At 33.9% G+C, this 16,109-nt stretch overlaps 1 protein-coding gene across 7 annotated transcripts in view; it reads left to right on the top strand.

The window, feature by feature from the left end:
• Positions 1-16,109, top strand: part of PSPC1 (paraspeckle component 1) — a 73,489-nt gene that overhangs the window by 17,476 nt on the left and 39,904 nt on the right. For all 7 annotated transcript variants that reach the window (XR_006338784.1, XR_006338785.1, XR_006338783.1 and 4 more), the window contains exons 5-6: positions 445-529; positions 3,897-4,002. Coding sequence is in view for 2 of the 7 variants with exons in the window: in XM_043891539.1 (XP_043747474.1) it covers positions 445-529; positions 3,897-4,002 (191 nt within the window). In the remaining 5 variants the exon portion in view is untranslated. The remainder of the gene's footprint in view (positions 1-444; positions 530-3,896; positions 4,003-16,109) is intronic.

Below are 16,109 nucleotides of genomic sequence, written 5' to 3' on the forward strand. Positions count from 1 at the left end.
CCCATTTTTCCTACTGTTTCTGGTCTGATACTTAATGTGCCCTCTGCTGATGTTTCCCAAGGCATCATTTTGGGCTTCAAGTTTGCTGCTGAAAAAAATTACAATTTGCTTAAGATTATGTAAATGAAAATGTAGCTATTATTCATTCTAGACCCTGTGTTAAAGCAGTTACTACCCATTTTAATTTTTTAGCATAAGGGTAGATATTATTTTCTTCATATACTTGAAGAAATGGGCCGAGGAATGATATTGATCTGGTTCATTACACAGCTTATAATCTTTCATTGTAGAATGATGTGATAAGACTTTAAAAAGAGAAGCTAGATGCATGAGTATAAATAAGTTACTACATATATTGCCAGTCATGGAGAACCTGTATGCTTATAGATGTAAAAATATAGAAAAAAAAGCTAAAAATATTAATCTGTAGTCAATATTTTGTAGATTTAATGAGACGTCAAGAGGAACTCAGACGTTTGGAAGAACTCAGAAACCAAGAGCTACAAAAACGAAAGCAAATACAGCTGAGGTAAAGAACATCATTATAATATATATGTGAATATATGTAGCTTTTATTGCGTATGTTATTAATAAAACTCCAGTGTCATTGACAAGTTGTATTTAATTGGAAAATACAGAAAAAAAAACAGAATTGTCCATTTTTGACTACAGTTATGGAATTACTAACAGTCTCCCATAACTCATTATTCTATCAATATGATTGTTTCTAGCTAGTTGTGGACACTTCGCAGACACTGAACTTAGAGGGCTTAGGCATTATTTCATATAATTTACTGTAAAAATGGACTGTGATTTACTGGACTATTTTTCTATAGATGCATATATATGCATTCTTAGTTTTGATTTTTCCATGTGTTTAAGACTGGTCTGAATGCCATTATGCATTTTTGTACTTCTGATAATTTATTTAAAAAAGATATCTGGCGGTGGAATCCACGGTAAAAACGATATGGACATCAGAGATCTCAGTACATGATAGACAACTGTGACAGGCAACTTAAAATCTTTTAGGTTAAGGAAGGAGCTTTAAGGGAGTAGTTGATCTAAGATGTGGAAAGAAAAATTAAGTTTTTCTTGCATCTGCAAGACTTAATTGTAAAATACAAGATAAATATTACTCTTACATGTTTTCAACAGTCTTAATTAGGAATTGTAAGCACAGCTATGATAGATTAAAGCAAGCTTAAAATTTTGTTTTGAAAGTGCTGTTAAAGTACTAAGTGCTGTGATGGGAAGTAAGGTGATCATGGGAAATAAAAGTGAAAAACTGTTAATGAGTTTGAAGTGTCCTCATGGTCTGGAGATAGATAGTTGTTCGTATAGTGTATTTTTTCCAGCTTTGTACCTGATGGTATCAGTGTATGTATGTTTCTGTATTAGGACTACTCTGATTTTACTCTAACCTGCTTACTCTCAATTCATAGTACATCAGCAGCCTAGCCTCAGTACTGCTGAGTCATAAGCTGACTCACCTGTGTTGTGACAAACCCTCCAGGTGACTCTGAGGCATTCTAAAGTTAGGAAACCACTGTTGTAAAAGAAACTCCCCAATTAACTCCTTTCCCGAGGGGCCATTTTCAGTATCTTTCTTTTTTTTAAAACAATTTTTATTTATTGATTGATTGCTGTGCTGGATCCTTGTTGCTGCCCGTGGGCTCTCAAGTTGCGGAGAGAAGGGGCTAGTTTCTAATTTCAGTGCACGTTTTTCTCATTGTTGTGCCTTCTCTTGTGGAGCACAGGCTCTAGGGTGCGGGCTCAATAGTTGTGACATGTGGGCTTAGTTGCTCTGTGGCATGTGGAGTCTGCCCGAACCAGGGATTGAACCCGTGTCCCCTGCATTGGCAAGCGGATTCTTTACCACCAGGGACGTCCTCAGTTTCTTTCTTACTGCTTTTTTCTGTTTTATGTAATTGTGTTTAAGTCTCTACTTGTCCAAATAAAAGGAAACCTCCTCTCTTCTAAAATAAACCTTCCTGAATCTAGCTTTCTTCTTCTACATTTATCCTTTACAGCTAGGCTTTTAGAATTAGTGCCCTATACTTACTTACGCTGAAATAATGAGCAATTAAAAGTAAGCAGTGTGGGATGCAAACTATTATGTATAGAATAAACAAACAATAGGGTCCTTCTGTATAGTGCAGGGAACTATATTCAGTATCCTGTGATAAACCATAATGAAAAAATATATAGGGATATAGGTTTGCAATTCTGAAACTACTTTTTTCCCTTTTTGATCAAGACTTTATTGAAAATAATGTATATACTTTCTTAAATGAAAAAATTAGGTAAATATGACCTGAGGTTTCTCATTATTAGAGAAAGAAAGAAGGCGGAAAGGCTAAAATGAAAATGAATCCTGTCATGTTCAGTGGGGATCAGAGTATCAGTGTGAACTGAATGCCGTTTAGTCTAGACAAATACAGAAATACAGATGTGTATATATGTGGGTTCATATGTATACATATATATATTTCCTAGCCCTGTCTACCCAGAAGCAGTGATGCCTCAGGAATAATGCCAGATTTTTGTTTCCGAATACCATTCTTCAATAAAAGGAACCAGGGCTTTTTGGTAAAGTGGCTGATTCCAGTATTAAAAAATCCAAGTTGACTGATGTTGTGCCAGAGTGAAGGAAAGTCCTTGAACTAAGCTCAGGCCTGTTGAAAGAACACAGGAGCTAAACTAAGACGCTCCTAAAGGCCAAAGTTGGAACAATTTCAACAACAAAATAAGAAATGATAGGTTTTACATTTGTCAAATGATATTTACTCAGGTCAAATACCCATGAGTCTGTGCTCTCAAAAGTAATTTAATGAATAAGTAAATAAATGGAGGAGAATGGACAGCTTTTCCTTAGTTGTTAGAAGTAGAATTCCAAATAATAAATGGGAAAGGAGCCTGAGAGAAAAGTACCAAGGAGTGAATACTGCAGTAATACAGGCATACATCAGCGTTAGTGTGAGTTTGGTTCCAGGCTACCACAATCAAGAGAATACCTCAATAAAGAGTCACCTTTATACTGTATGTAGTCTTTTAAATGTTCAATAGCATGATGTCTTAAATAATATTATATTTTCAATATATTTCAATATTATGAGATAATATTTTCAATATTAATATTTTATGGGTTTCCCTCTTAATCATATTACAACTAATTATTATTTAATAGTAATCCTTCACATCCATACTGGGTTTTTGTTGTTCCATGCTTGAATATACCTCTGGGGCAGAGGTTGGCAAACTTTTTCTGGGAAAAGGCTTCTTCGTAAATATTTTAGGCTTTCCATGTCATATGGTCTCTGTCTCAACTATTTAACAGTGCTCTAACCCAGAGGTAGCCACAGACAGTGAGGGAACGATTGTTCCAAAATTTACAAAAATTTGTAGGTGGTACATAGATACCTGCTCCCAGGAGATTTCCTCAGTGGGTTGATGCAGTGAGGGAGAGGGGGCTTATGAAGGCTTCCTTCTGTACATAGTAGGATTTTTGTCTCAGCAGTGTGGTAATTTGCAGTGGTTGGTACTAACTGCTTTGTCAGTGGTGAATCTCAGGCTTTTTCTTTGTTCTGTAATAGAGTACTGGTTTGAGCTTTTGGAGGCTGGATTTTTTTGACTGTAAGCATATAACTAGGATGCTGTTACTTTACTTCTTTTTTTAATTTACTCTAGATAATTAGCATTTCATTGGTTTGTTTGATTTATTAGAGGTTTAGAGCAAAATAGGAGGAAGGTAAACCTGATAAGCCACTTATTATCAGAGACTGGCATAATGTATAAATACATGATACACATTAATGATTTTGTTCTGCCTGAAATAAGATATCTGGTTATGGCTTATATGTCACACCCTGAGTTTTTATTTACAAATCTCTCAGGCATGAGGAAGAGCACCGTCGTCGTGAAGAGGAAATGATCCGACACAGAGAACAGGAGGAGCTGAGGCGACAGCAGGAGGGCTTTAAGCCAAACTATATGGAAAATGTAAGTAAAGTACTAGTTAACTAAAGTGATTTTATATTGTCAGGTGGATGATGTATACTTAGAATTCTTTAGATACTGCTTTATATAGTACTGTATTTTTAATCTTTCTGAATCGTCATGTTTATGATAAACTAACAAGTTTCTTAACCTCTTACAGGTAGTAAACCAAAATTAGTTTCTGAAGATAATCATGCTTTATGAAATGGTTATTAAATTTTGCTTCTTTTCACTTTATCTTTATTAATTGCTGCTAAATTAGGAATCTTGATAAGTCCCATCATCTCCACTTGACTGATGTTCACCATTAAGTGATGTCAGTTCTTTAGTTTGGAAGATTTTAGACATCTAGAAAAGTAGAATAGTATATGCTTATTAGTCAGCTATAACAGTTATTAGTACTTGGCTGATCTTTTTCATCTTTAAGTAATCCTGAAATTTTTTGTATGAAAACCTTGACTTCATATAATTTTATATGAGTGTGGACCTATAAAACATAAGGACTCTCAAAAAATTTCTTTATCATACCTTAAAAGTTGTCAGTTACTTAATATTAAGTAGTAAAAGCTCCAATTTGTTCAAGTCTTCAATCTTTTAAAAAAATAATTTGGTTTCTTCAAATGGGTTGATGCATCCATTCTTTTCCGTCTGTAGGTTTCCTTTCTTTTTTTTTTTTTTTTGTTGTTTTCTTATTGTTTTTATTTTTAAAGAAACAGCCCCTCATATAGAATATTTCACATCCTGGATCTTGTTGATTATATCCTGGCAGTGATGTTCAACAAGTTTCTTTATGCCTGAGTTTCTTACAGACTGGAAGTTAGTTCTAGAGACTTTATCTGACTCAGGTTTTTGTTTTAGGGAGGCAAAATGGCAGGGCAAAAAAGGATACTTCAAATGTGTTATCACCCACAGGTTCTAAGTGATAACAGACTCTCGTTGTTCACCTTAGATGAATGCCAGCTTAACAACTCACTCTAAAAAATACTTACCAATATTTTTTTCTCTGTTTTAAAGCCATGATTCTTGAGTAAGTTTCTGAGGCTAAACATATTAATTTAAATCACCAGTGCCTTTTTTTTCTGACTGTCTCTGTCCCTGGAAAATTTTAAAGGTTTTTCAATTAAAATGAATACAACAAAGTAAATCCTAAGTAGAGTAGTTCAAGAACTTTTTATTTTGCCTTCCATCAAGTAAATATCCTTTGAATGAAAATTACATTTTCATTTAAATTCAGTTAGAAAATTTTTTGTTACTTATAAGTTACACTAAAAGTTAATAGATTTTTAAATCCCATTACCAAATTAGTTGAGTACGTTTTTTGAGCATTGGGTTTTTTATTTTTATTTTTTTTGAGTAATTTCTAGCTTTATTGCAATTCTCTTTTCCTCTTGGGTACATAATACTTCCATAGTGACATTTTAAAATTGTGGTCTTCTTTTTCACTGTTAAATTTTAATATAAATCTCTTGCATTTATCAATGTGAGAATATTTTACAATGTTAAAAGAACATGGAATTTAAAAAATTCTCCAAATGTGTGAATTTTGAAAACTAGCAAGTAGTGTTTTAATCTTAAAATATACAAAAGTGCATGTGATACATTTCTTAGAGAAATTTTATTTCATTCCATTGATGACTAGGAAATTGTTCCTAGTTCTTCTGTGTACCTCAGTATATCAATTTCTAAAGTTCTTGTCTATAGTTAAGATGGTGGGATTAGCTTTCTTAATATTTTTCTGGCATAAACTTTATGTCCTTGGAGCAAATATGTAGCTGTGTCTAATGATTTAAGTCATTTAGGGACCAGAAGGAAATGATTAATATGTTTTGTTAAACTTAAGTTGGCTACATCCAAAGCTTGATTACAAACTCTCATTCTTTGAAATTTCACAGTTTTTAAAAACCTAAATCAATATTTTTAATATGTTCAAGTAGTAGGCATAATTAATGAAGGACAGATAGTTTTGACTTTTTATACAAAAACTATTTAGAAATGTTGCTAAAGTTTAAAATTGAAATCCTGCAAATACATAAAACATTGGAATGTTTCAAATTCATTTTAATGGTGGGTAAGATGTAATAGCCAGGGAACTTTGAGAATAAATAAATTAGGTATTTAAAAGTATGGCAGGTTTAGTGGAATTTCAGAAGTAGCTCATTTATTGTTTCAAAAGATTATGCTGTCAGAAAAGTTAGATGATTAAATATTTTAACATTAATAGAGTTTTAATTAATTATCAAAAGAATGTTTTACATATTTGAAGCATCATAAGATTAATTTGGCTGGAGTAGAAGTATGCAAACATAGCCTGGAACCTCCCATTTTTGTACCACTTTGTACCCATTTTGTACCGCTCTACCACAGAGCTGAGAATGGTGTTTACATTTTTAAAGTGTTGATAGATAAGAAAAAAAAAACACTACGAAACAGTATTTGTGACCCATAAAACCTAAAAGACTTACTCTTTGACTCTTTACAGAAAAAGTTCACTGAACAGTGGGATGGAGTTGGTGATTTTTTCTTTTTAATTAATAGTCATGTTAGACCCCAGAGTTAGTATGTTCTTAATTTTTTGGAAAGGAAGCATTTAAAATAGTATGTAGCAGTGATATTTAATATGTAGGGGAAAACATAGTCTTCTTCCATTTTTAGGTTTTTCTGAGATTAGAAACTGAATAGACAAATTTTCCATCATTTTGGTCTCAGTTTTATTTGATTCCTAGCTTCGTAATGCTTGTTAGTATAAGCTAATCAGGCCAATCAGGCACTAAAGAAATATTAACAAAAGCTCTTTGCTGGTCTTAAGTGGTTTGTGTTAATAGAAAAACATTGAGGCCATTGTTGCATCAGTTATTCTTCATTTACTTTCAAAACTGTCTCTGGAAAAATTTGTTAAACAATTTTAATGTTTGTTTTTGTTTTTAAAAGCTTTGAAATTAGGCCCTCTTATGTGCTTCTCTTATTTCCCTGTTCAGTGTAAAGGGAGGAATCATATGGTAAGTGTTCAGCTTGCCTGAGTAATAAGAATCATGTAGGTTTACTTGGTTTGTTTTAAGATGCCACCTCTCACTTATTTCTAATATTCCTATTAGGAATATTCCAACACAACAAATAGTAGCTGTTTCAGAATATAAAATAAATACTTGTTTTGTCTTGAATAGTATATATTTTTTAATGTAGCAAAAGACATATTATGTTTGATCATGTTTTTCTTTGTTAGCTTTCAAATTGATCATAATATTATAACATACATAGGAATATATTTTAAGAGTTTCAAGAATATGCCAACCCTTCATCAATTAGAAGCTGTCATTTTAATTTCATACCTTATTTTTCCTTAGAGGAAGTCATGCTCTTTGATAATAAATTTGTAATTATAAATTAAACATGTTATTTTTCACTCTTGCAGTATAATATTTTTTTGACTCCTGTAACACTGTATATATTTTTATGCCGTGCCTTAATTTCATTTAGGTTTGTTTTTACTGCATTATAATGGGATCATTTTCTAGACAGACCAGTTTCTAGGTTGAAATTTTCTACTTATCACAATTTTATAGCTTTGAACACAGAAGTTATTCAGTTAACAGTAAGAATTTGTGAATCTGTCTTTATGATTGTCTTTTTTTTTTTTTTTAATATTAGGTTGTTTTACTGCCTGTAGATTCAGTAGTTTAAGCATTTAAGTACTGCTATGTATGTACCAGTCTTTCTTTGTGGATACAGCTTGGATTGGAGTCAAGAGGAAATTTTAATTAGCATATTTTTAAAATGCAGTTTCTTGGAGTAAACTTTCTTGGAAAAATGATGATGTCATAGGATATGTAAATATCTTTGTGGCTTTAGTAGTGGTATCATGTAGTTATAAAATACTTCGACTTGGAGAATTGGATCAGTGCTTAGATTGCATGCTACTTTGTTTTAAAACTTAAGTAGTTTCTTTGGCTGGCATGGTCAATGTTAATGTTTGGGTTTTAGTAAAGAAAAGAATAGCCCTTCATATCTGTTTCTCATATATATATATGTAATTTTTATTCCTTTTTAAGTAGATGGGAATAGCCCTGGAGAATTGCAACACATGCATAAAAACCTGAATGTTTATTACATGCCAAGGCAGTAATTTGACCCCCATTCCTTAGTCAGAGGTCCCCATTGTAGCTCCTGGGATTGGACAGCAAGGCCACAAGCAGTGAGGGGATGCAACTTGGCTAAGAGAGGCCTCTTCCATGGTAGTGTTTTTGATCATGCGTAGTAAGGAATCAGGGAGCTTTTAAAAAAGGTGGATGCTCAGGTCTCCATCCTACTCACTGAAAATCCAGTAATTTTCAACCTTTGCAATGTTTCTGTGGAATTTAGAAGAGTGCCTGAGATCTAATCCAGTGGGACTGGGTTGCAGCCATGGGATCAGCATTTTAAAAAGCTCTTTGGGGGCCCTGGGGGCGGAGCTCACGCGGCCTGTAAAAAAAAAAAAAAAGCTCTTTGGGTTACTTATTTTCATTAGCGAAGATCAGAAACCACTGGCCAGATGTTGAAGTGAGACATATGTTGAGATGAATATAATGACACTAGTTGAATTTTTTATGGAACCTGGGGAGTTTGGGTGAAGTGAGAGCTTAGGTTCATTCTGCATGGGAGATATGGCTCACCTAGTTAACAGTACAAATGGCACAGCCTTCTGTGTGAATTGTGATCTGTAGGATTTTGGTGTGGCAACTTTTTGTTGGACTTTAATCCTTTATATGGAAGGGAGTATTGTCTCAAATGATATATTAATATTTTGTTTTTAAAATATTTCATTTTGACTGGGGGTCTGCAGACTAGGGTAAGTCAGGCCAAATCTGACTGCTGCCTGTTTTTGAAACAGGTTTATGGGAACTCAGCCATGTTTATGTTTTGCTTATGGCTGCTTTGCCCCAGAATGGCAGCTTTGACTAGTGGTGACATAACTCTGATGTTGTGTCAAGACTATGGTCAGCAGAGCCTGAAATACTATCCAGTCTTTCCCAAAAAAGTTTGCTGACCTGTGATCTCTGGCCAGTTTGAGAGTTGTGAGAGGGTAACAGGCAGGAAGGCCAGGGGTCTCCAAATGGAGGAAATAGCCTGCAAATGTCAGACATTTTTTCTCTCTCTCTTAAGCAGCAGGAAGAAACAAACTACAAGTGTTAGGTTTTTTTCCCTTCTCTATACAAATTTAAAAAGAGGTTTCTTTTAAAATTCTGTGTTGCCATAACAACACCTGGTTCCACCTGAACTTAATTTTTCTTGAACCTTGAGCTAACCAATGCATTTTTCTTATGGAAATGTTTTTCTTAAGCTAGTCTCTGTCTTCAAGTTGGTTCTGCCTAAGACTCAGAACCGACTTGACAAACCTGTATGTTTTACTCATGCAAATGTTCTCTTAAGCTATGTTCATGAGACTAGTATTTGCTTGGAAACCTGCCTTTCTTCAAGATTCATGTCAGTAGTTTTGTGGCCCAGGACAACTCGCCTTGTGCCAGTGTCATCCTAAAATGCATGTTTTGGGTGAGGGGCCTGGTGCCAGTCTCTGAGTTTTGAGACATTTCCTTTCTCTAATTAACAGCCTGCTAGTAGCTATATAACATCCGGCTAAAGACTAGTAGGGGGGCCCTCTTTCTGCCTGCTTCTGATGTCTATGTCAGAAGCTGTCTCTCTCTCTTGTACTTCAGTAAAACCTTATCACACAAACTCTCTGAGCGTCAACCTCGTCACTGGCCCCTCCTCTCCTCCAGAGGCCTGGAATCCCGGCATCTTTCACTGCTCAGCAACAATCTTTCAGTTAGAGGAGGGAGTCTATAAAAAATGCCCCATGTTAACAAAACTCATAAAGAATTTGTGATTTAAGATGTAATTTTATTAATTTGTATGTTTTTTTTTTCAGTGTTTTTAGAAGGCCTATTGAGCAGAATGCCTCATATCCTAGAACCTTGATTCTTGGTTCTGAAGAATCCAGATTAGTGTCCTGAATGTTCATTGGTAGTCATGGTTATAAGTCAGAGCAGAAGTTACGGGAAGAGCTGATACAGCGTCACAGCCACATTGCTAATGTCTTGGAGTGGTCAAGTCCCTTTTTTCAGTCAGTTGAGGCAAATCCTTTCACCTGGATTGCCACATTTGGCCTTTTGTTTTATTCCAGTCCGTTCCTGCTTCTTGTGTGGGTATTGTTTCTCTTTATCAGTATCCCTTGATTTAATTATAACCTAACCCCCTTCAACAATCCCCCATTTTCTCTGTACAAAACTCAACAGAAATTCTAGCCAGTAATAAAGTTTCATTAATAGGTGCTGGCAGAGCCAACTGATCCCACTTGTCACTTAGTAATGTCCAAATACATTTTCTTAAATGGCTTTTGAGTTTTTGAGAGAAGCTGCCAAAATTTTGTGGTTTTCCCATGGCTGTCACTTCTCTTTTTTCAGTAAATTATTTAGTTCTAACAAGTGATTTGGTTGTGTTGCAGTAGAAAATTGCATTATTTTGGAAGGGTTAAGTATCTGACACATTTTTTAGGATGACACTTTTCATCATCCTTTGGAAATAACTGAGGAGTTATTTGGTGTAGGGTTTGGTGTCAGATTTAGGTGTGGGAACGTCATTGCCAATTGCTGGTATAATGGAAGCCCACTTCTGATGGTGAAAATTAAAATGGATAATAGCAGATTTGTTGCAGTGGTCTTTCATAGGATGCACTAGTTATGAACATTTTTGTTGTTAATATGGTTTCATTTATTTACTAAAATAATTGATTTATTACAGTGAGCCAAGAATTTTTCTGAATATTTGAGGATGGTACATAGACTTTATCATCAAATAAAAGCAAAGATAACATTTTTATAATGTTATAACTAACATAGACTCTAGGAGATGACCTTTAGAATTTTGATTTAATTTTTAGATTTAGATTTTTCAATTTTAGATTGATTTTAATTTTTAGAATTTTAGAATTAATTTGCGTAATTTGGGTTGAAGATATAATACCATTTTAACCAGCTGTTAAATCTTTGATCACATCTCAAAAGGATTTATTTATTTTAATAATACCTAATTATTTGTAGGGAAAATTTTAAAGTTTTCATCCAAACTAGGACAAGTGAATATGAGTACTAGGTAAAATTTTCTCTATCTCTCTTTTTTTTAAACAGCAGGTATAAAATAAGCTATCTTAGGCAAATTGGGTTGTGTTTGTGGTCACCCTTGTTATGATTATGAACAGCATTTTCCCCTCTCTGTTTTATTCATTCATATTTCAAAGTCTTTTGAATGAATCCAGATGGAAGTGGTTTGATTCTTTATACACTTCATCAGAGTATACTTAATTATCTCTGTGTCATATTAGATTACTTCTTTGACCTTACCTTCCATTATAGTTACAGAGAGGCTTATTTTCCACAGAAGCTTCCATGTCTCTTTTTCCCTTGTGAAGAATGTGTCCTGGATCATTTTTAACATGATTTTTGGTACTTATATTGCCTTCTAATTATTTTCTGACATTTTTGTTCAGTAATTGACTTCTCTGAGTTTTTCACGGCCAGACATTTTGTATTTGTTATATTGTAGTTACTTAAATGTAAACTGGGAGGGTTAAATAGTTGTCTTTCAGACTACAGCAAGCAGCACAATCACATGGTTTTGAGTGTTCTTTATGAGCCACCAAATCTCAGTATTTTTATTGAATATTAAAGTCTCAGATGTTCATTGTCAGTAGTTTTGAAACATAGGTGGCATTGAGACGTAGCTATTGATGTATTTTTGTAGTGTTCATAATGGTATCACATAGTGAAGAGTAAAATAACCATTTTTTGTGCTTAGTTTTCACACATAACTTTTTAGTAGGTACATTCCACTTGAATATCCCTTCAAGATTGTTAGACTTACAGGAAGACTGGAAATTTCCTTAAATAAGGAAATTTTTTTCACTGTTTTTCCTGTGTTTATAATAGTCCTGAGCTTTGTAGAGGATACAGAAAGAAATCAAGTCTAGGGTCACATCTTTGAGGATTTTAGAGTATTTTAGGTACAGAGGACCTGTGTGGAGTAGGTTAAGAGACAACAGCTAAAAAAAGTTCTGAAAGTTTAGAGAAAATTGCCTGCTTGAGAAAGTGTGTAGTCTCTGCACTGTTGAGGGGCTATATTGGGTGTATTTTAAAAGCTAATATGATTGATTTATTATTCCGCTGTGTTGTAGGTATATTTGAAATGGTAAGTTCTTTTCATCTTACTTGGTTCAGAATGGTAAGCACGTTAGCTAATGTTTACCTTTTCAAGAGAGGCTGGAGAAGAGTTTACTTGTATTTGCCAATACAAGTGAACTAGAGTGAACATGGATTTTGAAATGTCCACTATGTGCAATGTAAATAATAGGAATTTTATTCAATTATTAAGTAGCTTGAAATCATAACAAAACATTTTTATGAAGACGTAAAAACTTGTTACTTCTCCTTTGTGACTTCTTATAATATTTAGAACCTCTTACAGGAGTTATCCTATGAGGTGACTATGTAAAAAAAAAATTTTTTAAGGCCAATCAGTATTTTGTATGTTCTGTACTTCATATTAAAGCTTTGTAGTATCACCTGAAATGTCAGAATTTTTTACCAGATCAAATGAGATAAATGTGAATATCAGTATCCCTGTGTAATTACTAACTACTAGTGGTAGGGAGCAGGAAGCTTGAGTTTGTAAGTATGCTCTGCTGATGAAATGCACTTATTTCTGTTTAGAATTCCAAGTTCTTGAACGTATATGGGTAAGTTTGCCTCGTTGTCTTGTGATAACCTCCACTACATTGTGCAACCACATTTCAAATACTGTCTTTTCTGGTTGTAAATTTGTAATGATTCTCAAGATGTAACATCTTAATTTGGTGTGCTATTACTTTCCCTAAATCTTGCTTTTAAACAAAATGAAATGCTTGTATAGTAGTTTCTCTTATAAAGGTAAATTTTGAGTAACTTCTTGTATTTAGGTATCATTTAAGTACTTCTAAATATTACTGTATATTGAATTTCTTGCTTTGAGTTAACTACTTAGAAACTATAGTTTGTCAAGATTTCAATCTTCTGGTAGACTACTAAGATAACTTGTTTTATGTCTAGTATCACAAATAGAAAAATATATTCTCATCTATTAAATACATAATTCTTCATACATTGGAATGCTTATGCTTTATTATTAGCTTTCTTCTGTTGGTGAGACCGACTTAAAATTGCTTCTCTTGCAGCTGATATTTGCTCTTCTGTTTCATCTTTCATCCCTTGATCTGGCCAGTCATGATAGTTGTTTTGATTTTGATATGGAAGTATACAGGGTAAGAAGTTATAGGTAAAGAAATGCAAACCAGTCACTGGTATTATATGTACATTGGTAAGATACAATTAAAAGTATTATGTCTGTGTCGTAGTTGATATCCAGATTACTGATTTCTTTAAGCGTTTCAGATAAAATAACTAAATTTGAGGAATAATTATATACCCCTAATTAATTTCAGTTTTTTAAAGCAGCTTTTCAAGTGGAATTTGCCATGACAGTTGAAAAGAGTGATGTTGAAAATGTCCCTTAGGTATATAGATTAGAAATAAAATTCTCAGGTCAATAAAAATTTATTTAAAAATTGATTTGTTTAAAATATTTATTCCCTTCTGTCTCTTGATGGGTATGGCTAGATTATATGTAGTTAATGTTTAATTCATTTTCAGTTGGAGAGCCATCCTATGTATTAACAAGTAGCAATTAAGTTTGCTACTTAGTCAGTTGAATTTGACAGTGACTTCCAAACATTATGTCTATGAAGTTACCTGAACCGGGCTTTAGAAATACACTGTTGAGTGAATGTAGTTTAAGAGGCACATGTGTTTGGGTTAATGAATACATTAATAATGCTAAGAATAAAACCCCCTACTTGTATTTGGGGTTCCTTCTGTTTCTGATTGAATATTTAACAAGTTCATGACTAAAACTTGATATAAGTTAAGATAAAATTTATTCAAAGAGAAACATTTTGAAGTTTTAAAAAAGTAAACTTTTATTTTTTTAGATAAATATGTTCCCTTTGCCCCACATGCATACAGACTCCTTGCCCCACATGCCTACAGACTCCTCACTGTCAGATTCCCTCACATCAGATCCCTGCAGTACACGGGTGTACTTGTCACAGCAGGTGAGCCTTCACTAACACATCCTCATCACCAAAAGTTCATAGTTTATATTCGTTGCTGCACATTCTTGGGTTTTGACAAGTGTGTGATGACACATACTACACAGAGTAATTTCATTGCCCTTAAACTTCCTCTGTGCTCCACCTAGTATTTCTCCCTCCCCATAATTCCTGGCAGCCACTGATTCCCTTCCAGTGTCCATATTTTTTGCCTTTTTTCAGAATGTCACATAGTTGGAATCAAGAGTCTTTTCATTTTGACTTTTTAGTAATAGACATTTAAGTAGGTTCCTCCTCTCTTTTTTCATGGCTTGATAGCTCATTTCTTTTTAACACTGAATAATAATCCGTTACTTAAATGTACCACAGTTTATCCAGTCACCAAATGAAGGACATCTTGTTTGACAGTTACGAATAATACTGTTATAAGTATTTGTATGCAGGTTTTTGTGTGGACATGTTTTTGATACCTTTGGGTAAATAATAAGGAGTGTGATTGCTGGATCGTACGGTAAGAGGAGGCTTAGTTTTGTAAAAAAAAAAAAAAAAAACCAAACACCTGTTAAATTGTCTTCTAAAGTGAACATGCTGTTTTGCATTCCCACCAGCAAAGAATGAGAATTCCTGTTTCTCCACGACCTCACCTGCATTTCCTGTTGTCACTGTTTAGGATTTTGGATAGTCTAATAGATGTGTTCTGATAACTGTTTCTTACTTTGTGGTTCCCTAAGGAAGTGTTGAATTAATGGTTCACTCTGGCAGTCATAAAACTGAGGAACGTTTCCTCCATACTCATGGGTGTAGATACTTGGGAATGCATGCATTCAAATTGAATGGAAAATATACTGTATAGTTTAATTTTAATAGTTGTCTTACGTTACTTAAAATATTTTCCCCCCTCCCCATATAGCAGTGAATGATATAATGTCATGGAAAATGCTGTTTTTTATTACTTGAATATAAAGTGTTAAGTCTTCCATGCCTTTCTCTGTTGGTTATGTTGGAAAGTTTGCATGCTGTTATTTGAGTTCTATTAATAGGAACATTTCTTATTTCCCATTTTAGTTTATTAGAAGATTACTTTCTTGATGCACACCTTTTAATAACAATGCTTTTTAAATGAGTGGATAATTTCTTGGCAAAGTGGCCTACCTTTTTTGTGATTTTATTTTTCTTTAAATATTTTACCTAATTGATTTTTGTTCCTTTCTTGTTTCTAAATATGTTTATTCCCTAATATTTCTAGATGGTGACAGTTTGTCTTCTGTAATGAAAGTTTGACTCTCTAACAGTCTAGTTATTCTTGTATGTAAACTCTAGTGAAAAGATACATTTCCATGTGCTACAAGAATTTATTTTTAGCCTGGAGAAGGAAATGGCAACCCACTCCAGTACTCTTGCCTGGAAAATCCCATGGACAGAGGAGCCTGGTAGGCTATGGTCGGCTTTGCTGACCGCAGAAACTAGCACAATGTAAATCAACTATGCTCCAATAAATTTTTTTTTTTTTAAAGACAGAAATTTTGTATCCTGGATCTTGGAGTACAGAGTGAAGTGCCCTTCCATCACCCACCAGTTGTGTGACTTTAAGTTAAGGTGAAGCATTTCTTTGAGCTTGAGACTGAGGGACATTTATCCCAGATATAAGAGGGAAAGGATGTCTTGCCCTTTAAAAGTATCTTGATTTCTTTCACCTGTCAGCTTTCCCCAATATTTGACTCAGAGTCAGGAGCTCATAACCCTAGAAGGCAAGGATCTAGTCCCTTTGTCCTCACTTCTTCAACTCAAAGAAGTAGTATGGGCCCTATACTTCAAAGGACTCTGCTGGCTCTGTCAGGGTCCCACCAGCCAAGATATTTCTTGGAATACAAATAAATAAAAACAAATAAAAATGTGTGCATGTTAAAAAAAAAAAAACAAAACTTTATTTTTAGGAAAAATT

This window comes from Cervus elaphus, chromosome 30, assembly GCF_910594005.1.
Source record: "Cervus elaphus chromosome 30, mCerEla1.1, whole genome shotgun sequence".
NCBI classification, from domain to species: Eukaryota; Metazoa; Chordata; class Mammalia; order Artiodactyla; family Cervidae; genus Cervus; species Cervus elaphus.